Source organism: Carcharhinus amblyrhynchos, chromosome 2 (genome assembly GCF_965287045.1).
Source record: "Carcharhinus amblyrhynchos chromosome 2, sCarAmb.v2.hapA, whole genome shotgun sequence".
NCBI lineage: Eukaryota > Metazoa > Chordata > Chondrichthyes > Carcharhiniformes > Carcharhinidae > Carcharhinus > Carcharhinus amblyrhynchos.
This window is the reverse complement of record NC_137325.1, coordinates 100,530,650-100,556,762: the sequence shown is the minus strand read 5'-3', so window position 1 is coordinate 100,556,762 and position 26,113 is coordinate 100,530,650. Positions and strand designations below refer to the sequence as shown.

At 42.3% G+C, this 26,113-nt stretch overlaps 1 protein-coding gene across 2 annotated transcripts in view; it reads right to left on the bottom strand.

Moving 5' to 3' along the window:
- ctnnal1 (catenin (cadherin-associated protein), alpha-like 1) overlaps positions 1–24,195 on the bottom strand; it is a 323,714-nt gene extending 299,519 nt beyond the window's left edge. The window contains exon 1 of one of the 2 annotated variants that reach the window (XM_080209873.1): positions 24,015–24,195. In XM_080209873.1, the coding sequence (XP_080065999.1) occupies positions 24,015–24,101 (87 nt within the window). In that variant the 5' untranslated portion in view covers positions 24,102–24,195. The remainder of the gene's footprint in view (positions 1–24,014) is intronic. The other variant, XM_080209882.1, reaches the window with a different exon arrangement.
- Positions 24,196–26,113: the final 1,918 nt, after the last annotated feature.

Genomic DNA, 26,113 nt, shown 5'->3' with positions numbered 1-26,113 from the left:
GACGTATAAGATGATGAATGGGATGGATAGGATAGAGGTGGAGAGACTCTTCCTGCTCAGAAAGGACAGTAGGACTAGGGGGCACAGCCTCAAGATAAAGGGGGGGGGGGGCGGTTTAGAATGGAGTTGAGGAAGAACTTCTTCACTCAAAGGGTGGTGAATCTCTGGAAGTCTCTGCCCGTTGAAGTGGTGGAGGCTACCTCGCTAAATATTTTTAAGACGCGGGTGGATGGGTTTTTGATAAGAGAGGGGATTAAGGGTTATGGGGAGAGGGTGGGAATGTGGAACTGAGCCACGACAGATCAGCCATGATCTTATTGAATGGCGGGGCAGGCTCGAAGGGCTAGATGGCCTACTCCTGCTCCTATTTCTTATGTTCTTATGTTATGTTCTCATAGGAATCTTGCACCATTTCACAGCAATCAAATTATCTTCACAAAAGTTACTGTGGCCAGTGCAGGTCTTAACTCAGTGTTCTTACATAATACAAGAAAGTTTTCAAAATCAGTTAAAGAATCAAACAATCTCAAGTCTTCAATTGTACCATTGTTTAAATGCTTCCTAGTACTTTTCTAAATAGTTGATTTCTTCACTGAGTTATGTTTGGAAATTGCTCGAGAAACTAGTCACATTATCCATTGATGTGACCAAATGAAGCGGTTATGTAAATATTGGGCATTTGTTTCTGAATGTAAGTTCTTAACTGAAGCATACACAACTGAGCAAATTAACATGCAAAAATAAGACATTGTTATTTCAATGTAAGTGCCAAGTAGGGAAACAGTTACTGCTCCTTCAGCGGAAAAAAGCTGAGAAACATACTATGTTTGGCTGTTTATTCTGAATGAAAAAATGCTAAAATGCTAAAATACTAAGATAGATATTTCCCCATGTATTGGCAAGAGTTTGTGGAAAATGTTAAATACTAGTCTAAACAGCAGACCAAAAAAGTTAAATAAAATGATATAAAAACACCGTTGCAAATGTTAAGCACACGACTTTAACTCGTAGAAGCAGGATGAGGGCAGGGACAGTTTGAAAAAAACAAACCAATTGCTTACTTCTGATCCTACTGTCTTTTTACCACGTGCCAATCTTAAAAACTTAACCTGTTTTTTTTGAACAGGCCAATGGGACATCTACAGGAAAGCAGCAGAGTCCTTTACATAATATACATATCAGAGCTGGCTATGTTTTTAAGTTATAAATCTAAATTTATTCATTAGTGTCACAAGTAGACTCACATTAACACTGCAGTGGAGTTACTGTGAAAATGTCCTAGTCGCTACACTCTGGTGCCTTTTCAGGTGCACTGAGGGAGAATTTAACACGACCAATATACCTAACCAGCACATCTTTGGATTGTAGGAGGAAACTGGAGCACCCGGAGGAAATTCATGCAGACATGGGGAGAATGTGCAAATGCCACACAGGCAGCGACCCAAACCAGAAATCGAACCTGGGTCCCTGATGCTATGAGGCAGCAATGCTTACTGCTGTGCCACTATGTTAACCCAACTTGACTAGCAATCCAAACCTAGTGTGCCCACAATAGCATAGGTGGGGATATTAATTCTTGTGAGGGCAAACTCTCATCGCCATTAACAAAGTATCGATCGTAGTAAAGATGGCGTCACCATGTTAAGTGAGACAGACTTGAAGCTAATCTGGAAGCCAGAAATTAAGACATTCCGGGACACACCGTTTCTGAAAGTTTGTGGGATTACTATCAAATAAACTGGTTGGACTCTAACCTGGTGGTGTTGCGAGACTTCTTACTTTATAAGAGCACAGCAGAGGCTGGGCATTCTGCAGTGGGCACCTCCTGACCCCACAAAATCTCTCTACTATTTACAAGGTTGAGGTAAGGAGTGTAATAGAATAAATGCTTGGATGGGTGTAATAATGAATCACTATCTAGAACAAAACTGTTTCTTGATCAGTAATCCTAGACTACAAGGCGAGTGCAATACCTAGAATGAAAAGCGCTGCAAAAGCTCCCTGAGGTTACTTCAACAGCACCTCCTTCCTCTGTGATCTTTAAATTGAGGAGGCCAAAAGCAATGTTGAGGAAAGATCATCACCAGGTTCTCTCTCTCTCTCTGGCACAAGGAGAAGACCACCAACCATCTTTTCAAGATAATAAGCAACAGTCATCTCGTGAACATTTATTTTTCCAAAAACACAGTTCACAACGTTATCAAAAGCCCAAGTGCTTTTGACTATTGATATTGAATAATCGTGCCAAACAATTTGGAAGCTGGAGAAATCATATATGCAATGTGGTTAAAATCTAAAACCAACGTCAAGCATGCGAGAGCAAGCAGGGAGAGACGTGGGAGCGTGAGAGAGAAGGGTGGATGTGTGAATGTGAGTGTGTGTGCGCAAATGTGCATGTCCACCATTCAAGAACACAACTCCGCAGCAGCAGTCACAAAAATATTGAACAAATTGTGACAACAGCAATATCATTACTCCCATTAAATAGGAAAGGCAAGACTTAAGTATTTGTTGAATAAAAACTCTATTATAACAAATGCATACATAAGAAATAAAAAATACTTGTATAAATTTGTTTTTGTATGTTTGTATCCAATGCGCAAAACTAATCAGCTCTTTGTGGCTTAACTCTTCAACATAATAATGCTTGTCCGGGATTCCATCAGCAGATCAAAAGGCGTCCATGACTGGAAAAGTTTGGGAAACCCTGTTAAATAAACCATTTTCAGTCAATGGTATGGCAATGGTGCTAAAAAGCATGTGCATAATCAGTAAATAAAAATTAATAGCAAAAGGGAAAAGTCCAGCTGGTTAAGATGCGTCAATTAGTTTTAACTTTATTGAAGTGGTATATTTAGTCCATTAATCATGTTTTCTTGTACATTAATGTCCAGTATTGCCAACTTCAATAGGAATCCAGAGACAGATTAAAAACTCACTGATCAAACTTGATGAAAATCTGACCTTGAAAAGGATACTGGAATTTACACTGTGCCTTATCACTCAGTACTACTTTGATGTGATTCAACATTCTAAGGCGAAAAGGGAGCATACATCTAGGTAGCAATATTTCACTAAAACAACAAGATGAACAAACTGTTAACCTGTTTTTGTAGCGTTAATCAATACAGAATTCTGTGTTCCTCTTTGAATCATGTCTGGAAAGCTTTAACATTCACCTAAACAGGCAACTAGGATCTCAGTTTAATGCCTACAGCACAGATTCTCCAATAATACTTTCGCATCTTGAAGGAGCATTGTATGAGCCTAGATTCAAATCAGATTGAAAGTGATAATATGCTGACTGAGAGGAAAGCATGCTATCAATTGAGCAAAGCTGACAATCAAAACATTCAAGATGTAATTCAGCACCTTACAAAGATGGTGCACATTTTCGAAAGGAGAAATAAACTTTGCTGCAGTACCTTTTGTAGATAGATTTGCAGTAGGCAGGAAAGGTAGTAGACAATACCATTGTAGATATCAACTCAGCTGTTAATGTTACAAAAGGATGAAAAACAGTAATTTTTTTCCAAGAATTTCAAAGATAAAAGGAGAAATGGGTTACAAATCAAATAAAATGCAAAAGTAACCAGCAGTATAAAAATCAGTACCATTGCAAGAAATATTTTCATACAAGTGACACAGAATGCATTGCAACAAGTGACTGCTGAGGCAAAGGGTGAAAAATTGTGATTGGTGGTGCACAATTTCATGAGATGTTGCAATTTTGGACCCGAATCCAAAATACCAATAGAAGGAATAGCACCGTATTTCTAAGAAAGAACAATGCATTTCCAAGTGAAGTTCATATCAAGTGGAGGTGATTTGATTCACTCTTCCTGGAAATGGTCATTGCCTGGCACACGTTGCTTTGCACATGCTGGAAATCAAGGGGGATTCCATTCCCTCAATGTGCATCTGGTATGTAGCCTCAGTCATAAGTCAATCATGCAGGCCAATGTCTGGCATCATGGTAGCAGTTATAGTGTCTTCATTCTGCAGCATCTTTGTGCCAACTGTGCTTCAACTTCCATGACAAACCAACAGCTGGATTCCAGGCAACAAGGGCTATATGCTGAAAAGAGTTTGAGACTCCAATTCATAACCCATGCATTCAATAACAACCATTCAGTTACAATGTGATAGAGCAGACCCAGAACATGCTGAAGCAACCATTTCACTGTCCGGACCAGACTGGAGGAACCTGACAAGACTCGGTTGAGTCAATCTCAAGAATTGCAGTGCTACGCTGAATGCTGCGCGAGTTTGCCATCAGAAAGGAAGAGCTCTTGCCATTTGCCATTAGGTGAGAAGTTAAGCAAAAGGAATACAAGCAGATAAAGGGGCGATGAAAGGAGGTGGTAGAAATGAAGCTACAACTTTGGACAGCCCCTTTCAGCACAGGATGTATGTGATGGATTAATTCAAGTGTGCCAGTAGTAATATTAACCATAATTCCCCATTCACTAACACTCCCACTTTCACTGTCATTGATCAAACCATTGTCTTCTTGGGCACAATGAAAAAATAGACACTATAAAATAAACAACCCAAACCAAATTCACAAACAAAACTGCCATATTGTGCACAAATCCTTAAAACTAATCACTTTTATACATTCCCTTAATGTCTGTCTTTTATCTACTGTCTACCCTAGTGTTACGATGCTGTATTACCCAAGTTGGCCGTAGTACTTCCTATCTCAATGTTAATTTCATCTAACATTGCATACTTCTCCTGGATCACAGACCTGTATTATCCCCATCTTTTGTGAATACAGAAGCAAATGCCTTGATTTTCAGAGACCACAGCATATTCAAAATGGATCTGGAACCCTGATCCAGGTGTCTCATCCCCATTTTGACAGATCCTATTTTCACCAGTAGAGAAATGGGTGAGGTGGGGGCGGATGTGACTCACACCTGAGGAAGCTTGAACTCAGCACTGAATAGACCCTGGTTTTACTGGAACGAGTGCATTATCCTGCAATGTGCTACTTAATGGTACTGGTCAAGGGTGAATAAAGTCTGTGGAACTGTCAAGCCATCAAATTATTTAAATAGCAAACCCTTTAAATTTAACAGCAGAAAGGAAATCTCTACTAATTGAAAGAAATATGTGCTTTCAGTTCAAGGGTAGATGTACTGCTATAACATTATTATTGCTTAACTTACAATGTCATCATTACAATGAAGGGCTGAAAGTTCATGTTTAACTGACAGCTCCAAAATGTTAATAAAAGGTAATTAAAGCTGTTTTTGATGTGGTTATGAATACTAAGGTTTGTTTTGTAAGGGATTTAGTGCTCGAGGGGAGTCAAATGTAATGAATGTGCTTTTATGAATGAGTGTTTATTTAAGTATAGTAACATTTGTTATAGAAACTTTAAATTTGATTCTTTTTCATCTCAGCTGGCTCCTGAGGTCTAAACATGATAGATACTGGCTGAGTTGGCATAGAGGTTATGGGGTCAAAGAGTAGTGAGTATGGTTTCATAGATTGGCACAGGGGAGCTATTGAGGGTGGGTGAAGGCATGGTTTGGCAAAAGTTGGCATGGATGGGCCATGGGAGTGAGTGGTAAGTGAGGAGTTGAGGCTTTAATATTTCGACAACACACCTGTGGCAAGCTCTTAAATCTTTCAACAAGCCTGCCTCTGCAACCAGCAACCCGTCGCCACCTCCGACCTGCATCTAGGACTGCTGGCCCTGGCTTCAACATGTACTCATCCATGTCAGGACAAAGATCCTGCCATTCAGGGCATTAGTACTTAAAATCCCACCACTAGCACCACCCCTGTTCTGCAAGCCCCTTTAAGCAAGGGTATGTACATCTGAGATGTCAATAAGCTGATCTTGTAACAATTTTATCTGAGCTTCCACTGCCGCACACAAGCTCTTGATGGAAGATCCCCGTGTTGTAATGGAAACTGAGACACTGGCCATGAAACACTGCTTCATGATTGGGTCAACGAGCATCTTGAAGGAGATGGTCACTAGTTCTGTGCTGGAAAGTAGATGTTCCAATGTCTGCACCACATTATTGCTACACTCCTCCACGTTCCTTGGCATTACACACACAAGCATTCTAGCAAGTTTCTCAATGCACCAAGCATTTTGTTGCATACATTTATTAATTTCTGTAGTGTGGTCCTAAATCTTCAAAGTTCTCTGCAGCAGAACATGTGAGAGACCTTGTCACCCACCTGGATATCGTGCACCTGCACTCTTCTTGTGCCCCTGTCCTAGCAGCAGCATATTTGTATTGTCTCACCACGTGCAGTTCCGTTGTCTATACTACCCTTTAAATTATGCATGGTGGCAGAATCTTAACTGGCAGCTGCAACTGTGAAATCTCTTGATCTTCTTCCACAACCTAGCAAACTACGACCAAGCTGGTGTGCTCCATGTGCCTATCCAATAACGGCTTGAAAGTTCCTAAAGTGTCCCACTCCACTATCACAGCAGGCAGTCCATTCCACACCCCAATCACTGAGTGAAGAACCTACCTCGGACATCCCTCCTATATCTCCCAAGTCATTGATATAGATCAGGAAGAGCAGGGGTCCTAACATCAATTCCTGGAGAACCCCATTGCAAATCTTCCTCCAGCCTAAAAAACAGCTGCTTACCAAAAAGAACAGTACAGCACAGGGACAGGCCCTTTGCCCCTCCAAACCTGTGCCAATCGCGATCATTTTGTTTCCTGTCACTCAGCCAATATTGTTGAATCTCCAGCTGTTGTCTGCTGGTTTCCAGATGATATTTATTCTGTCTTTCCTTGACCTTTTGCACGGTGGCAGAATCTTAACTGGCAGCTGCAACTGTGAAATCTCTTGATCTCCTTCCACAACCTAGCAAACTATGACCACAGTCACTGCTTTCTATCTCAACAATAAACTTCACTTTCTCATATAGCAAAAAAGTTGAGAACAAATCAGGTCCTAGGTATCTCGCGAGTCTGGCTGGACTGCAGTCTCAAGTACTGCTTTGATTATTGTCACAAAGATTGAGATACAGTGAAAAGTATTGTTCCTTGCGCACCATACAGACAAAACATAGCATACATAGACAGGGAGAGAGTGCAGAATGTAATGTTACAGTCATAGTTTTAGAAGTACAGAATGAGAATATAAGATAGAATTAGAGGATATGATTGTAAGCTTGTAAGAAGTCACCACACTCCAGTGCATTCTTGGTGATGAAACCCCAAAAGGTCAAGGAAAGACAGAATAAATATCATCTGGAAACCAGCAGACAACAGCTGGAGATTCAACAATATTGGCTGAGTGACAGGAAACAAAATGATCGCGATTGGCACAGGTTTGGAGGGGCAAAGGGCCTGTCCCTGTGCTGTACTGTTCTTTTTGGTAAGCAGCTGTTTTTTAGGCTGGAGGAAGATTTGCAATGGGGTTCTCCAGGAATTGATGTTAGGACCCCTGCTCTTCCTGATCTATATCAATGACTTGGGAGATATAGGAGGGATGTCCGAGGTAGGTTCTTCACTCAGTGATTGGGGTGTGGAATGGACTGCCTGCTGTGATAGTGGAGTGGGACACTTTAGGAACTTTCAAGCCATTATTGGATAGGCACATGGAGCACACCAGAATGATAGTGGGATAGCTTGATCTTGGATAGCTCGGCACAACATTGAGGGCCAAATGGCCTGTACTATGCTGTACTGTTCTATGTTTCTATGACTTCAGCTTGGTGTACAGAGCACTACTGCGAACCATGAGGAAGCTAGTGTAGATTTTCAACAAGGACACAGACAGGCTGGTGGAATGGATGGACAAGTGGCAGAAACTATAAGTGATTTGTTCTAGTAGGAAGAACATGGGGAGACAAGAATTCAATTCTGAAGAGGGTGCAGAAGCAATATATATGCATAAATTACTGAAGGTGACAGGATAGGTTGACGGAACTGTTAGCAAAGCACGCAACATCCTGGGCTTTATTGGTTTGGCCTCAACTGAAGAATCACGTTCATTTCCAGGGACAACACTGCAGGAAGGTATCAGAGAGGATGCAGAAACATTTCATGAAAAACGTTTCCAGGGACGAACTGGAGAGGTTACAAGGACTCTTTCAATGCAGAAGAGAAGTTTGAGATAGAGATAGTCAAAATCATGGAGGGGTCAAGACAAAGTAAACAATGAGAAGCTGTACCCACTGGTGGAAGGATCAAGAACCAGATTTAAGGTAATTGGAAGAAGCAATGAAGACAAGAAGAAAAGTATATTTTCACTGCAAGTAGCTGGGATCTGGAATGCACTGCCTGAATCTGTGAAGGGAGGCAGATACAATGAAAGCATTCAGAAAGGAATTGGATCATTATCTGAAAAAGAAAAAATGTGCAGTGTAATAAGGAAAAGCTGGGATAGAGGCATCAAGTGAATTGCTCCTGCAGAACAGCAGCATGGACACAACAGGCCATAAAGCCTCCTCCTGTGTTTTACGAGCATGGATACGATAGAAAGGTGAGAGCACAAGTGGCCTAAGATTCAATGTATACACCTTTCATTCTGCCAGACTTGCTCTTGTGTACACTTAAAGCAAGGCAGCTCGTCATTAATCTCCCTGCCTGTCACACGAGTGCTGGAGCTCAATTACCCAGTGGGGAGTTATGGAGTTTGCCCGATGGAGCCCTGCTATGGGCAGCACAGTGGCTAGCACTGTTGCCTCACAGTGCCAGCGATCCAGTTCGATTCCTGGTTTGGGTCACTGTGTCAGTATGGGTTTTCTCCGGGTGCTCTGGTTTCCTCCCAAGACTTGCTGGTTAGTGCACTGACCATGTTAAATTCTCCTCCATTGTACCTGAACAGGGGCCAGAGTGTGGCAACTAGGGGATTTTCACAGTAACTTCATTGCAATGTTAATATAAGCCCATTTGTGAGACTAATTAAATAAATAAATAGGAATACTGCTCTCCCATGTGACAGAGCAGCAATATAGAAACACTTGGATAATGTCCACAACACATCAATGTGGTACAATGTGTTTTGAACAAGAGAGGGTTCATTGCAAAAATCTTGATATCTCTTCTCACTACTTGTCTGTAAATGAAGGCAATTTTTGACCTCCTCTTTCTTATGCAGTGGTGCATTTTCCCAAGCCTTAAATTTGGAGTGTTCCAATCCTCTATGATTGAGAGAAGATAAAAAATGGTTGGTTTATTTCCCAATGGTGTTTCACAACATTTGTCCCTTGTGCACTCATACAAAATAAAAATAGATAATGGAAAAACTGTGTCCAGGGCAAACCACAAACCTTCCTGGAGCTCTGCAAGTTTTAAAGTTTATTTATTCGTGTCAAAAATATGCTTACATCAACACTGCAATGAAGTTGCTGTGAACATGTCCTAGTCGCCTCACCTTTAAGAACTGCTAGCTGGTTCTGACCAGTGGTGACAAGTTACAATTTTAGGCCACATGCTGATGCCTAGAGCAGTTTGGACTGGCTGCACACAGAAATAATGGTAACAAATAGGCAAGCACACAGATGTTGTGCTTCCTACATTACACTGAATGAAGATATTAATTGCGTATTATGATCCCCAAGTCATTTTTCAGGGGCTATCTACTTTAATTACTTAAGAATCTCTGGTGACTAATCATGAATTGGATAAGTATTTGGTAAAGGAGGGCTATAAAAAAAAGAACAAACTTCCAGTTTTACAGCACTTTACACATCCTCAGGACAAAGGATTATACAGAAAACTAAAATTAGACTATGAAATAAGCAGCTAGTATTTACATGGAAATTACAGCACAGAAGGAGGCCCATAAATCTTCAAATACGTTTCTCAGACACAGAATTCATTATTACCTCACCAGCATAACGTTAAACAGTTCAAATTCAGGAAAAGACAGAATTTATTTTGTACTTTATTTAGCATACCTAATTTTTCCACTTGCTCTACATGGCAAATACAGTTAGCTAGACTGAAGTAACGTCCATTCACCATCAATTTCAGAAATTCTAAAAGAGGAGATTTATCAAATTGAAAAAACAAAGTGCTATCATTGGGCAAACAGCATGCAATGTAAAAGATCAACAGAATATTCGTCACACAGAGCTCAGAGTTCAACGCGCACAAAGTGGTACTGACCACTTGACGACATCTCGTGAATTACTCTGACTTGGTATGAATGATGTATATTTTAGCTTCACTAAAGAAAATTGCACATCTTAGTAGTTGCTGTTTGATTTAAAATGCCATCATTAAGCCAAGATAGTAGTAATAACACCAGTCCAACAAAAGCCTGCTTATTCAGGGTCCACCAGAAACACTGCTTCTTACCACATCACAACCTTGATTCAGATGTGGGCACAGGGGATGGATGCTTCCTCTTTTGTCAGTCTCCTGCTCTTCTTCCATTAATCCATCTAATGGTGATAAGGCACAAGTAAGATGCCCAAAGAACCCCATTGTTCTTCTTTTGCTACTATTTAAAAGTACTTTTGGCCTCATCTGGGGGTACTTCATTAGATCTTCTCTCTATCTAGTTTATCCTTCGGATCCTTCTCCTCCACATTTCAAAGTTGTTGATTTGCTTTTCTTGTCCTTGCCAATGCTCCAAGATTACTGACTAGACAGAACATAAATCCTTGTTTCAAGAGTCAAGTTGACGTTTCTTAGAACATTACTTAATTTTGTAAAAATACTTTTGACTTGTCCGACTATTTTTTCAGATTTCAATATCAGATGTCAGTGTTGCCTTGATAGTTTGACGTGCCCCAACTTGCTTCCATTCACTGTGATATTGCATACTGGAATGTTATTTCTCTCAGTTTACATTTTGGAGGTACCATTTGCCATAATAGTCGCAGCAGTATAAGGAAAAGACCCACATGCTCAGGACAACTAGGACTGGGCAATAAATTCAGTTTTGCCCAAAATAGAAGCAAAATGTTCTGAAAGCTTTTAGTTTGATTTAGCTTTGTCTAAACCATGCAAGACATTATAATTGGGTTCTCTCTCTGCTAGAGAGTAGAAAAGTTCTAATATTCTTTATTCCCAAGCCCATTTTAGCCAAAAAACAAATTTTATATGGTGAACATTTCTTTTAACATTCACTAGATGAACTAAATTGCATTTTGCAAATAGTGAAGCAGATGGAGACAGATGACCTTTTTAAGATATAATGAAAGGTAGCCCTTCACCCGACCGGAGCTATTCTGGTTATCAAATTTGAAAGGTTTCACTGAACTTGAAGCTGACAATCACAGCTGTTCCAACACCATATCCCCAACTTCCAGATGACGGCCTGCATTTTCCATTCATGGCCAAATCCTGTGGCGGTGGCAGGAGTGGGAATCAGGAGTATTTCCTGTTATCCAGCCCAGTCGCATGATGCTGGGCTAATTTATTATGCAAACAGAGGTTTCCGACAGATTGTGTGGTGACTCAGGCTGGATGACAATGCACCCTGCAGCATATTCAGGTAACCTGACATTAATGTTCATTGCAAAACCACCAAAGGAGAAGATGGCCCAACAATCCCAGGGAGGGCCAATCCCCAGATTCAGTGACGCTTCCCTCGATGCAGTGGAGGCCAGGATGGGCATGCTGTATCACAAAGATGGAAGGAAGTGGCTATGCTGTGTGACCAACTCTGCATGGGCGGAAGTTATCAGGGTGGCCAGTACTCATGACCTCCACTGACACATACAGTGCCAGGATTTGATGAGTGACCTCAGTTGCGCCACAAGAATGAGTAAACCCTCAACGGCTTACATTCATCTCACTAAATGGTAGAGCAGACATGGGCCTCAGTGGCAAGCACACCATCCCTTGTGGCCCATGTATAAAAGATTTACTATACATGATAAAGTGATGCCTCGTAATCCCACTGCAGTCCACTGAGTCTGCAGTACAGGCCACTGCAGCTTCATGATGCTTCCACACTGACATCAGCATTGAGGGCACAAGTACAATTAATGACATACTTCTCTGAACTTTCTGCATGGGCTGTTACCCCAGAATCCGCGTGAACAAGCCACAGTGCATCAATCTGAAAGCTTGGGAAAGATATACCCAACCCAAATGCTCTCAATCCCATCTGCTCTCTGCGTGCAGGAAGGGTTGAGGAACAATTGGAGAGAGAAAGAAGTCCTGAAAAGACCTGCCCAGACTGAGGAAGCAGGCTGAGCCCATGCGGCTGGAGAGGCCAGCAGACAGCTTCAATCCAGTCAGGATCCATGCATAAAATAGTCACAGTAAAACCCACGGATCATGCATTCTTCAATGTTGGAGAGAGCTCATGCAGTCACTTGGTTTCTTCCTACACTTACTTACAATTGCCAGGAAGAAGTGGGCAAGACCACAAGTAGCCATGTTGAGCCATATCTCCAGCCCTCTGAGGACCAAAGACATTGGGGAGGAGGACGACAGTACACTTAAAGAGGTGTCACAGAAGTCAACTGGGATGTGGACACTGGGACACCCTGCACCAGTGCAGAGATACATATCTCAGTGGATACCAGATCTAGTTCAGGCAAGGTCTCACATTCTGTACACATGTTCAGCCAAGGTCATCATCGCCCAGCATTCAGCTGGGGAAGAGGCATCTGTGATGTCCAAGTCTCAGAAATCAGCCTCATATGTGTTGCAAAACAGGAGAGCGTCAAGCAGAGGTGGTGGAGGTTCTCAACAGAACGGCATGCGAGGTGGGAGTCATCCATCTGCCTGCTCTCTGATGAAGTGATTCCAACCTTTGTGCGCATGGAGGCCTCGATGGGAAGGATAATGAACACTGCAGAGAGCATGGGACCTCCACTCAGGTCTCTCTGCACGGCCAGCTCTTCAGAATTCCCCTTGCCTGTGATCCCCTTCAGTTCTGGTGACTGCAGAGGGAGCAGCAGCTCCACAACAAGACAGCCAAATTAAACCCAGGGCCCTTCAGGCCTCAGGCCTCCAGAGGACGGCCACACAGGTCATTCAGCACAACAGGATAAAGAGTCAGCAGGCTGCCTCCACCCCTGCTGTGAGAGCAGCACCAAGATCCACGGAACAAAAGATTAAGTTATGATTTTGTGTGTATGAAAATTGTTAATGTTCCTACACTTTTGTAAACAAACCACGCTTACACGTTTGAGGTCTGATGTGCTTTTAAATGTGTTTTGTGATCATTAAACCTATGCACACCCACCAATCTTCAGGGTGACAGCCCAGGCTGAATCTGTGTTCCCCAGAATCATACATGTGCAGGGAAGCAAGGATCTTTGCCAAGGTCCTAGAGAGCACGTACAAGGAGGCTTACACACGATGAACGTTTGCCCTTCAAGTGCTCATCTGTTGAAATACTTCAGCATGGTCAGTACTGAGTGCCGGGGTTCCCAATCAGTTATTCAGCTGAGTTAACTCAGCTCTCCACCCATTCCCACTGTCCCAACTCCCTTGCAGTATTGTGAGATTATAGGTAGTCGCAAGCTGTCATGGTGCACGTGACCTTTCTGGTCGATTCCAACAGCTTCCAACCTTCCCACGGCCCACAACCTCACCCCGACCCCGCTCTGATATCCCATAATCACTGATATCCCTGGTGTGACCCCTGACCTCCCCACATTCACCGTACAACATTCTCCCAACACTCCCTATCCCATGCAGGTCAACGTCCAAGTCCCATACCTTCCTAAGCAGCCCACACCCTCGACAATAAACATGCCACCCCACACCATCCCGCACCACCCCCTCCACCCCTTCTGTCAATCCACAGAATTTAGTTTTATTTCCATGTCCCTTTCAACAATGCCCCAGTGTCCCTCCACTTGCCATCGCAGGACCCTCAACCACCCACTCTACCAGTTCGTTGCACTGCCCCTTTTCTATCAATAGGGCAGGGCCGTGGCACAATGGTTAGCACTGCTGCCTCATAGCACTAGAGAACTGGGTTCGATTCCCAGCTTGAGTGACTGTCTGTGTGGAATTTGCATGTTCTCCCCATGTCTGCATGGGTTTCCTCCATGTGCTCCAGTTTCCCCCCACAGTATGAAAGATGTGCTGATTAGGTGCATTGACCTGAACAGGCGCCAAAATGTGGCAACTAGGGGAATTTCACAGTAACTACATTGCAGTGTTAACCCACACCTGCTTGTGACTAATAAATAAACTTTAATTTCCTCAGTATGCCCTGCAGGACTCATTGGGTGATACCACTGAGCCTCACCTCTGACCCCACTCCCCGGCAACCCAGCTCCATTGGAAGCAAGCAAAGTTTTCAAGAATACTGTGATAGTATCTTAATCCTAAATTACTCAAATACTAGAAGACTAAATGTTCTTGTAAAAAATCATGTTATGAAGCCAAAGCTTAGTTTTACACAGAGCAAAGACCAAGTTTTAAAGATCCTGCTGTAACATCCAGTTTTTTTTCAATGCACCCATTATTCTTCAAGAAAACAGTATATAAACCTTACACTACCCATCATTAAATAAAATCAATAATATTTGATCTTGATTCTTTTTTCATAAGGCGATATTTAAATTTAAAAATATACACTCAAAAGAAACAGGGTCATTCGAAAGCAAGTAAAACAGTACAAATCTTCGCCTACAAGTTCTGATACAACTTTCAACAATGCCCATCATTAACTTTCGGACTGGCTACATTTGAACAATCTTTGTTCAAATGTTCACATCCATCCCTTCATAAGTAGTTTTAAATTTTTGACAAATACATTCACATTTTTACTTCCTCCAGTAACCGATTTACGATTAACTTTGTACTGGAATTTTAGAAAAGCAATTTCATCATTCAGTACAGTCAAGTTTTTTGAAGTCCTTTGCAGAATGCAGCAGAGATTACAAAGTCACTGGATTACTTTAGTGGAGACTTGTGCGTTACCATTCATCGAGATAATTGATAGGAAAATGCAAGACTTAAATAACAGAAACAAAAAGGGATGTTTGATGATCAATGCTGGCATATTCCCCCCCGTTATTAAACAACATTAATGCCAATAAAAATTAACAAAAAAGGAACATTCACATCATGTTTATTATGCTTGACAGACATAATAAAACTCTCAGACGACTGTATTTTTGGGATATACATGCTTGGGGAACTAACGCTTTTTGTTTGAAATAGGGGTACAGGCAGATGTCTTGAATTTCCAGTGACTGCGCATTCAAGGCATGACAAAATTGTACAGGGATTCACATAGTGACGCTACAGATTTCCTACAGTGTAATTCATGTTCCAGCTAATGTGTTTGTCCTGCATAAAAGTTTAAGTTTATTTATTAGTGTCAAAAGTAAGCTAACATTAACACCATAATGAAGCTACTGTCAAAATCCCCTAGTCACCATATTCCAGCACTTGTTCAGATACACTGAGGGGGTATTTAGCATGGCCAATAATGCACCTAACCAGCACATCTTTCAAACTGTGAAAGAAAACCAGAGCACCTGGAGGAAACCCAGGCAGACACAGGGAGAACGTGCAAACTCTGCACAGACAGTGACCAAGTCAGGAATCAAACCTGGGTTCCTGGCATTGTGGGGCAGCAACACTAACCACTGTGCCACCGTGCTGGAGCTGTTTCAGCTGATGAGACAATCTTAATAAAATTACAGCACATAGGTTTTAAGAAATATACTGGCATGGATTGAGAATTGGTAGAAAGCAGAGTAGGAATAAACAGGTCATTCAAGTTGGCAAGCTATGACAAGTGGGGTATGTCATGGATCTGCCAAGTACAGCAGGGACAAGAATTTAATGAGGAACAATAATTTAATGAGGAACAATAAGATGTGGTCTGCCCAGCAATGTAAAAATCTGCCTTGTGCCAGCAGTAGCCAGCATTTAAAGGGTATAAGATGCAACCTTTCCCAGTAACGAGATTAGCAGGCTTCCAGACAGAGTCAGGTGTAAATAGCCCCACCATCAGGAAACAGCTTACCTAGGTAACAGCTCAGTGGAGGTATACAGATTCTAATTTTGAATGTCAAAGAATGTAATAGATGCAGACAGTCTAAGTACCCAGAAAGGAGAGTCAAAGAGGAACCGGCAGAAACAGGCAGGCATTGCAATGTCTCTGAGCCCAATAGACAATTTATATCTATGAAGTCTTAGAGCATAGGTAGTGCACCTTTTATATAGGCAGTTTAGATATCTTCACTGGACCAGGAAAATACATTTCCCAGGCTTAATCATTTGCCTTGTATTGTGTAGTAACTTAAGCTATATTTGACTTTTAGATTTATTAAATTTGGATGCTGTTTGGGAACGGGAAAAGAAGGAGCTTGGGATCATCTGTGTATATTTTGTTACAATGGGTAATTTCAATATAAACTGTGTGTTTAGTATTTCTTATATTTAATTGTCTTAGCATATTATATTCCTATTCGTGTGTATTTGTCTTTTCCTTAACTGTTACACAACGACTGGGCTGGTTATTCTCACTTGGGATTTCACATGGGTCCACACACCATTCCAAAACAAAGCTATATATCACCACTGACCAGAATTAAGTTGAGACACTCTCAGAGATAAGATCCATGCAGTTCATGACAGTTACTGCAAGGACCAGTGCTCAGGTGCAGCTGTTGACAATCTATTTTAATGATTTGGATGCAAGGACCAAATGTAATATTTCCAAGTTTGCTAATGACACTAAATTAAGTAGGGATGTGAATTGTGAGGAAAATGCAAAAGGGCTTCGAGGGAATTTAGAATGCTAAGTAACATGGCAGATGAAATGCAATGCAAAATAAATGTGAAGTTATCGACTTTGGTAGAAAAATGGACAGAGATTGGGAAGTGATGATGTATAAAGGAACTTGCGTGTCCTTGTTCATGAGTCACTGAAAGTTGGCACCAAGCAATTAGGAAGGGAAATGAGAGTCTGAGTACAAGGGTAAAGACGCCTTGCTGAAATTGTTTCGCACTTTGGTGAGACCATGACTGGAGTATTGTGCACGGTGTTGCTCTCCTTACCCAAGGAAGGATATACATGGACATAGGAGTGCAAAGTTCAATCCTGGGATGGCAGGATTTTCCTTGGAGAAGAGATTGAGGAGACAGGGCCTTTATGGAGTTTAGAAGATTGAGAGGCGATCTCAATGAAACATACATTTTTTTGTTAAACAGAATTCACTGTTTACACTGGCTGGGGGGTTTTGAACCAGGAGAGAGACTCTCACAAAAGGTGGGCTATTTAGAGCCAAGGGGAGGAATTTCAACACTTTGGGTTCCACAGCCTATGGGGCACAGTCATTTAGTATGTTCAAAACCAAGACTGACAGATCTTTAGATCATAAAACCATTAAGGAATATGTGGATAGTGTGAGAAAATGGCACCTAGGTAGAAGATCAACCATGATCTAACTGAATGGAAAAGCCGAATGGAATGCTTGTATTTCCTTAAAAAAAACTACACAGATAGTAAAAGCTGTCCCTCTAGATTATGTGGGAATTTCTGAGCCAAACAATGAGAAGCTCTTATGTCTCTGGCATAATCAACACATCCAAAATGCTAACAACTTAGACTATTAGTCTAGTCTTAACCCATGTGCGACCACAGCCCAGTCACAATTCTCCAATTCTGTTTGTTACAAGGGCAAACGATTCAGGAGAGGAACAAGGTAATTTTAAAAAAATTGACACTTTTCAAATTTTTCTGAAATTTGGGTGCATTTGTGTAAGGAACGCAGAACGTTAGCAGGCAAATACTCGTGGGCCCTTTGTGTAAGGGATTGGAGTATGAGAAATAAAGTCTTGATACAACTGAATTTTATGAGCCTTGTGCACAGTTTTAGTCTCTATAATAGAAGGCAGGATGCACTTGTTTTGGAGGCAATGCTGGGAGGAGCCCACAAGAGGATAATCCTATAATGAGAGGTTGAGCAAATTGGACCTATGCTCAAAAGAGTTTAGAAAAGTGTGAGTGAGTTCATTGAGCTTAAATGATTCTGAGGTGGGGGGGGGGGGGGGGTGAAGGGCAGACAGGTTATTTCCCCTGGCTAGTGAGTCTAGAACTCGCTGCCATCATCTCAGGATAAGGGGTTGCACAAGAAGTTCTTCACAGCCAGGGTTTCAAATCAATAGAATTCTCAGCCCAGAAGGCTGTGAATGCTCATTCATTGTGCATATTCAACATTGAGACAGATATAAATCAAGGGTGGGGTAGAAAAATTAAACCAGAGATCAAAGATCAGCCATAATCTTAACCAGTGGGCTGAATGATTTCCTTCTGCGATTCTATGTACGTATTCAATTCCACTCAATAAGTTAAAATATCAGATTGCAAATATCTACTGATATGAATGAATCAGGTGAGAGAGCTGTAGCTGTAAACATGCCAGCAGATTATCCACAGTAAGCAAATAAAATTGAATGAAGCACATCAGAGTTGGGGTTAAGGCAATTTGGCCATCCAGTTTGTGCTGGCCCTTTCAAAGGGCTAGCCAGTTAATTGCAATCGCCTGCTCTGTGGCCATGGTCCCACAATATTTTTCTTTGTGGAGATATTCAATTTTTTTTGTAAGTTACAACTGAATTGGCTTCCTCCACCTGTTCAGTCAGTGAATTCCAAATCATAATGACATGCTGGACAAAACAAAAAACCCCTCAACTCCCCTTTGCACCTATGCAGAGTATTCACGCAAAAGTAACAGTTCACACTGGGTCTTAATCCTGGAACAAATGCAGATTTAAATCCAAATGACATTACACCAGATCAATATTAAACACTGATTGTCCAACCTACTGCAGCACACTTTCAGGATATTAATTTTGCACCCTCTGCCTATCTGTAGTCATTGGCAAAGTGTTGATAATGCAATTCATTAAAAGAGGGAAGAAAGCCAGCAAGTAAATTTTGAGATAAAATGGATTTGAAACCGTAACTTGCAAAAGTAAGTTTATAGAATCCTAGGTTCCCTACGGTGCAGAAGGAGACCATTCAGCCCATTGAGTCTGCACTGAACACCCAGGCCCTATTCCCATAACCCCACATATTTACCCTGCTAATTCCCCTGACACAAGGGTTAATTTAACATGGCCAATCAACCTCACCCACACATCTTTGAACAGTGGGAAAAAACCAGAGTACCCAGAGGAAACCCACGCAGACCCGGGGAGAATGTGCAAACTCCACACAGACAGCGACCCAAGGCCGGAACTGAACCTGGGTCCCTGCACTGTGATGCAGCAGTGCTAACCACTATGCCATCGTGCTGCCCCAGGGTAAGGAATCTAATATCAATAATGAATGATGTATGCACTTGGAAGGGGTTTACTTTGCTAATACGAAAAGCAATACACTCACAGTAACAATCAAACCGGAGCGCATATTTTTGTTTCTATTTAAATGAAAGGTCTTTGGGATTGATCTTGTCAAACTGCTAATCAAGTCTAAAACTGTCACCAAGTTCACCTCAGGAACTGCTAGCAGTGTTAATGCAGAAAGAACCACCATGTCAACGTTCAATGTTTCTAGGCAACATTGGCATCTGTTCATCATTTTCAATACTAGGACATAATGAGTACATTACAACACAATCTGATCATCAGGCCTCATCGTGAAACAAGATGTTCTGCAGCAGCTGCAAATTTCAATGACACTCAAGTACTGTGAACCACATTGGTGCTCCTCCAGGTCGTAACGAGTCTTGAGGCATCAGAAAGCTGGACTGATGTGGAAAAACCAACCTTAAAAATGGGGAGGGAAAAAAATTCATGGAAAGAACCTTAAATATTGCTTGCTGGAAAATACTTTTGGGAATAGATGATATAAATGCAAACCTCAGTGATAAAAAAAAATTAATAGTTCTACCAAACACAGAAGCTAAAACAAAACCACATTAAAAAAACTGACCAAAAGAGAAGCATGGAAGCTGATCTAACACAACCACATCACAAATTCCAAGCTATAAATATTAATGTTCCTTCACTGACCTTCACTCCCGCCTTCCCAATTAATGTCCCTTCTAGGTATCAAAAGCAGTCACAGAACATCAAAGTAACCAAATACTATTTTTCCTCTAAAATTAACCCGAAGGTTCAGAACTATTTATGCATTTTGCGCACAGGATGTTCTGCCACACTGGGATATAACTTGATACACCAGGGCACCAAACAACAGTTGCCTTTTTAATTCTTTAACAGGATATGCCTATCAAGCTAGAACTTTTATTGTTCATATCGAACTCCCTGTGAGATGGTGGTGGTGAGCTGCCTTCAGGAACTGCTACAGTGCATGTGATGAAGGCACAGCCAATGTGCTAATAGGGAGGGAGTTCCAGGATTCTGACCCAGAAACAGTGAGGGAATGGCAATATAGTTCAAAGTCAAGATCGGAAGTGGCTTGGAGGGGAACTTGTAGGTGGTGTTGCCCCCATGCACCTGCTGCCCTTGTCCTCTAGTTCACAGGTTTGGAAGCTGCTGTCAGAGGAGCCTTGATGAGCTGCTGCATCTTGTAGACGGTACACACTGCTGCCACTGTGCATTGGTGACAAGGGTGAATGTTGAAAGTGGTGCATGGGATGTCAATCAAATGGGTTGGTTTGTCCTGACAGGTGTTGAACTTCTTGATGTTGTTGGTGCTGCACTCATCTAGAGAGGTGGAGAATATCCCAGTCCTCCGGACTTGAGCTTTGTCAATGGTGTAATGAGTTTAGAGAGGCAGGAGGTGAGTTACTCGACAAAATATCCACCTTCTGACCTGTTCCGGTAGCCACAATATTTATTTGTCTAGTCCAGTTCAATTTTTGATCAATGGTAACCCCCAGGATGTTGAGTGTGTGGAATTCAGTGACGATAATGCCATTGAATGTAAAGGGGAGATGGTCATTATCTGATAGTTGTGTGGTATGAAAATTGCTTGCCAGTTATCAGCCCAAACTTCAAAATTGTCCTGTTCTTGTTGCTTTTGGACATGGACTGGTTTGGTATCTGCGTTACAGAAATTGTGCTGAACAGTAGTTATCAGCGATCATCCCCACTTCTGGCCTTATGATGGGCTTCTTGATGTAATACTCATCTTGATGTCAGGGTAGTCACTCTCACCTCATGTTCCACTCTTTTCACATCTAAAAGATGTGCCAGTTAGGTGCACTGGCCATGCAAATTTCTCTAGTGCACCTGAACAGGTACCAGAATGTAGCAACTAGGGATTTTAACACAGCAACGAAGTTACTGTGAATGTAAACTTATTTGTGACACTAATAAACATTTGTCCATGTTTGGACCAAGGCCATAATGAGTTCAGCAGCTGAGTGCCCTTGCCGGAACCCAAACTGAGCATCAGTCAACAAACAAGTGCAATTTGTGACCACTGTTGATGATCCCTTCCATCACTTGGCTGAGGACTAAAAGTAGAAAAATGGGGCAACAGTTGGTCAGGTTGGATTTATCCTGTTCAGTTTATTTATTAATGTCACAAGTAGGCTTACATCAACACAGCAATGAAGTTACTGTGAAAATCCCCTGGTCACCACATTGTGGCACCTGTTCAGGTACACTAAGGGAGAATTTAACATGGCCAATGCACCTAACCAATGTGTTTTTTAGACTGTGGGACGAAACCAGAGCACCTGGAGGAAGCCCACGCAGACATGGGGGGGGGGGGGGGGGAAGAGTGCAAACTCAACACAATAGTGACCCAAACCAGGAATCAAACCCAGGTCCCAGGCAGCAGTACCAACCACTGTTTCCTGTGCACACAGCTGGACAATTTTCCACATTGCCAGGTAGATGCCAGTGTTGTAGCTGTACTGGAACAACTTGGCTAGGGATGCATCTAATTCTGGAGCGTAAGTCTTCAGTACTATTGCTGCAATATTGTCAGGACCCCATAGCCTTTGCAGTGTCCAGTGCCTGCAAGCCTTTCGTGATAATCATGTGCAGTGAATCAAAGTGGCTGAAGACTGGCACAGTGACCTCAGGAAGAGGCCAGGGTAGATCATCCAGTCTCCACTTCAGGCTGAAGATTGATAGTAATACTGCTCTTACACAACCAGGCGTTTAAGGATTTGGCCGAGCCAGTTGCTGAAAGTACCGGCTAATAACATTGCAGCTAGGAGAGCTAGGCATCTGGGATCGAGTGAACAGGACAGGCATGTCATCTTAACCAATCATGTTGAAGGATTATGAAATTAACCGTGCAAGGACTGAGAAGGAAGGACAAGTTAGAATGGGGGAAATGCAAATTAAAATAGAGAGGGAAAGAAGAAATAGATTGAGATATAAACACAAAAAGAAACTGAAGTTAAACATTTTACAATTAAAACCGGAATGAGACTCCCTACATGTAACGGGCCGTTTTCAGTGTTAGGGAAATTGACAAGGCGGGGTTAACACTTATCACGTACTGAAAATAGTCACTTGTACTGAAATTGTCAATTTTTGGTGATCACTTCATTTCATATCTGTTATGCACGTTTGAAAATATCGTGCTATTCCATGAGTTTCAACCGTGAGCCAGATGTTTCCATGCATCTAACAGCGGTTGGGCTGAGAGAGCAACTTCTGGATTCCCACAACTAACTGACCTCGTCTTTAGTACCACCGTAACATTTAAAAGGATATAATGAACATCATTTTTCGGAAACCTTCATTCTTATAAAACTTTAAACACTGCGCAGGTATTAAGTATATTGTTTACAGTTTTAAAAATATGATGCATCTGTTTCGCTAGGTCAGGGATGAAGGAACTATTGAAATGCATATTCCTGCAAGCAGCGTCAGCAAAAAAAATCACCAAATCAGAATTTAAAAGCATGGTAAAATATTGCGAATAATTTGATAAATTAGGCAACATTTGGTTATTTAAATCAATCAGCTCCACCGATTGCCTATCCCCTACTAGGGGATGCTCACAGTAATTTCAGTGCAAACTTAATGTAAGCCTGTGACATTAATAAATAAAATAAATAAAATTTGTATAAACATAACCGCAGATTATTCATTTTGCTTGAAAGTTAAGCAAAACTAAGGCTAGGAAAAGTGTTTAAGTTGTAAAACAGACTTTATCAATACTTATTCTCTATTTAAAGCAACTGCCGATACAAGAGCAGTCAGGGGTCTATAAAAACTTACATACATCTCTTTTAGTGTTACGCTTGTCGATTTTAAAGCACGACATCACCTGACCATCAACGAATGGAAATTCAGGGGGAACTAAATCCTGAGTTTCAACCTAGGGAGGTTTATGAGCAGTGTGATTATAAAACTCGGCTCATTTGGAATTAAGAAACTCTGTTCGGTTTGGAGTTAAAGAGGAAACAAAGCGCCCCGGTTGTCCGGTGAAAGACAGACAGGCAGTCTGCTCTCTCTGAAAGTTACAGAGTTTGAACTTTGCAACACTGGCAGTATTCAGTGAAGTGCATGCCTCTCCGCTTTTCCCTCTCTCGGTTCAAGTGTCTGAATTTCCCTATGGGGCGGCAATAAACCCTGGCGTGTGGCCTCTCTCTCGCTGCAGTGTGCTGTCAGAGCGGCTACACATTCCTCTCCTTGCTTGGAGACGGGATCCTCAAACAACCTGCAGGCCGGCCCCGGAGTGGGGACAATGGGAAAAGGGACTGACATTCAGCACACAGCACGAATGCTGCTCTTTACCCCCATCACTTCTCCTTCGCTACCTTGTGCCAGGTTAAGTTTTACCCTCCTCCTCCCCAGCCCCGGGGGTCTCAGTGGTGGTGAGAGGTGCCTACAATCTGGGAAAGGGGGGGGGTCCCAGGACTTACACTTTCCCTTGCCTCTGCGAGTCACTCAGGTCCTTTTACGTGTGCCTCTTACACATGTTTGCTGGTAATCTCAAATCTTTGGGAGTCTCATATTTCTACCTTTTTGGAGGAAGGGGGTCTCAGAACCTTCTTCCCTTTGCTGAGAAGTTGGGGACGGGGGGGTCCCTGATCCTCCCCTTGATGTTCAGACCCCACTTACCCGGAGGGGGGGGGGGTCTCCTGCTTGGCTTTGCTTTGCGTTTCCCCTGAGATAGATCCTTTGCTTTCGTCCTATACGTTTCTCAAACACTGTGTGTACTGCTCTCTCCCCTCGCAAACATACCTGGGTCACCAGGGGAATGAGGGTCTGCTCCACCGACCTAGTTTTGATCTCCAGTCCGGAATCGGTGTTGCAGTGGGAAGAAGCCATGATGCCGGTGCTGTTGGAGAGAGAGATCCCGTCTCTCCCGCTCCCTCTCCAGGAGTGACTGAGAGGCGGGAGGGAGAGAGGGAGTTGCGTCTTTTTCCGGCGGTGGGAGGAGCTCTGCAATGTGTGTGGTGGGGGAGAGAGGGAGATTGTAATGCTGTGATCTGCCCTTTCACTCGCGCTCTGATTCCCGCATATGTTTTCTCACTAAAACCTGTTTCCGAGAGGAATTGCACTGAGTTCGCTGCCTCCTGACTCTCTGCAGTGGAGCAGGGAGGAGCGGCCACTGGCGGTCACCCTGAGAGAGAGAGAGACAGAGAGCTGGCCCGGGTCCGGACACAGAGAGAGAGAGAGGCAGCAGCAGCAGCTCACACACACACACACTGACCACCTTCCCAACTTTAACACCACCTCAGGGTCATGAGGATCACGGACAAACCATGCAAAGAAACCCAAACCATGAGCGCTTATGTTCATTGCTACACCCGGTTAGCGGGGTCACTGCCAAAGGTTACTCACAATGTCAATTTCCACCTCCCCCTTGTTCTGGCACTTTTATATTCTTTCCAAATATTGGCAACTTCAAAGCTACTTCGCGGGGGGGGGGGGGGAATGGTTTTCACGTTAACTGTGTTTTACTTTGTATTTTTTTAGTTAAAAGTTTGTTTGTAAACACAGCTTGCCCGCAATCTGTTTAAATGCTTTAAGGCTGGTTGTCACCACATGCCGAGCATCCGTTTGTGCAGCTTCTGCTTGGTGTGATTTTTGCGCTTTAATTCCACGTATATCCACAACGCGGGCTGCCCTTGATGGAATTTTAACAATTGAGGTAATATCTCATCTATTCTGTCCATTTAAGAGACATACTCGCCCGCTCCAGAGCGACACATACAACACTTGAGAGCTTGGCGGTCAACAAAGTTCACTTATTGAAAGGTTTTAATTATGTTCGCTGCGCCTTATTATGAACATAGTAGCAATTCAGTATCACGCTTAAAATAGTGCAGGCAGTTGGTGTTTGTCACCCTCCTACTCCTAATTTACAGTTGGATTCAGAATGGATTGAATGCAAACTGATCAAATTCTAAGGTAATGGTAAACCAGAAAGCAGGCTAGAGAACCAGAAAATGAGTTAAACCAATGTGAAACTATGCACAATAATGATAAATAAAATTTAGTACAAATCAATGTAAAATGGGTTGCTGGTAATGTGTTGAGATGGTTCAAACATTGCCTGATTTCAAGAAGAAATTAGATCTAGCTCTTGGGATCAAGGGAGGAAGGAGGGGGCGGAGTCAGGATATTGAATTCGATGATCAGTCATGATCAAAATGAATGGCAGAACAGGGTCAAAGGGCCAAATGGCCTACTCCTACTTCTAGTTTCCATGTAAAATGCTGCACATCAAATAAAAATTAGTGGAACAAGTGTGCCGCACATAACACGGGAATGACAAAGAAGGAAGCAGAAAGGAGTACTCGTGGAAGTTCACAGACTAAAAAGTAAACTCTGTTTCATCACAGTTGCTGCCAGGTATATCTAGAATTTTCTGTTACTTCAGATTTCCAGCATTAGGCAAATTCCACCTTTTCTGAAAGACAGCCAATGTTTTTCATAGATTTAGCACTCAGAATAGCAATCACTGCTAAGCAGCTACCATAGAAACACAAAATAGAAACATAGAAAATAGAAGCAGGACTAGGCCATTTGGCCCTTTGAGTCTGCTCTACCATTCAATATGATTATGGGTGATATTATATCTCAACACCATACTCCTGCACTCTCTCCATACCCCTTGACAACTAGAAATCTATTTCCTGCTAAAATATATTCAGTGATTTGTCTTCCACAGCCTTCTATGATAAACAATACAGTTTCTCCACCCTCTGAAGAAATTTCTCTTCTCAGTCCTAAATGGCCTACCCCATATTCTGAGACTGTGAACCCCCTCCCCACCCTGACTCCATCCCATTCTACACACAACAGCCAGAGGAAGCAACATCTCTGATCTTTGT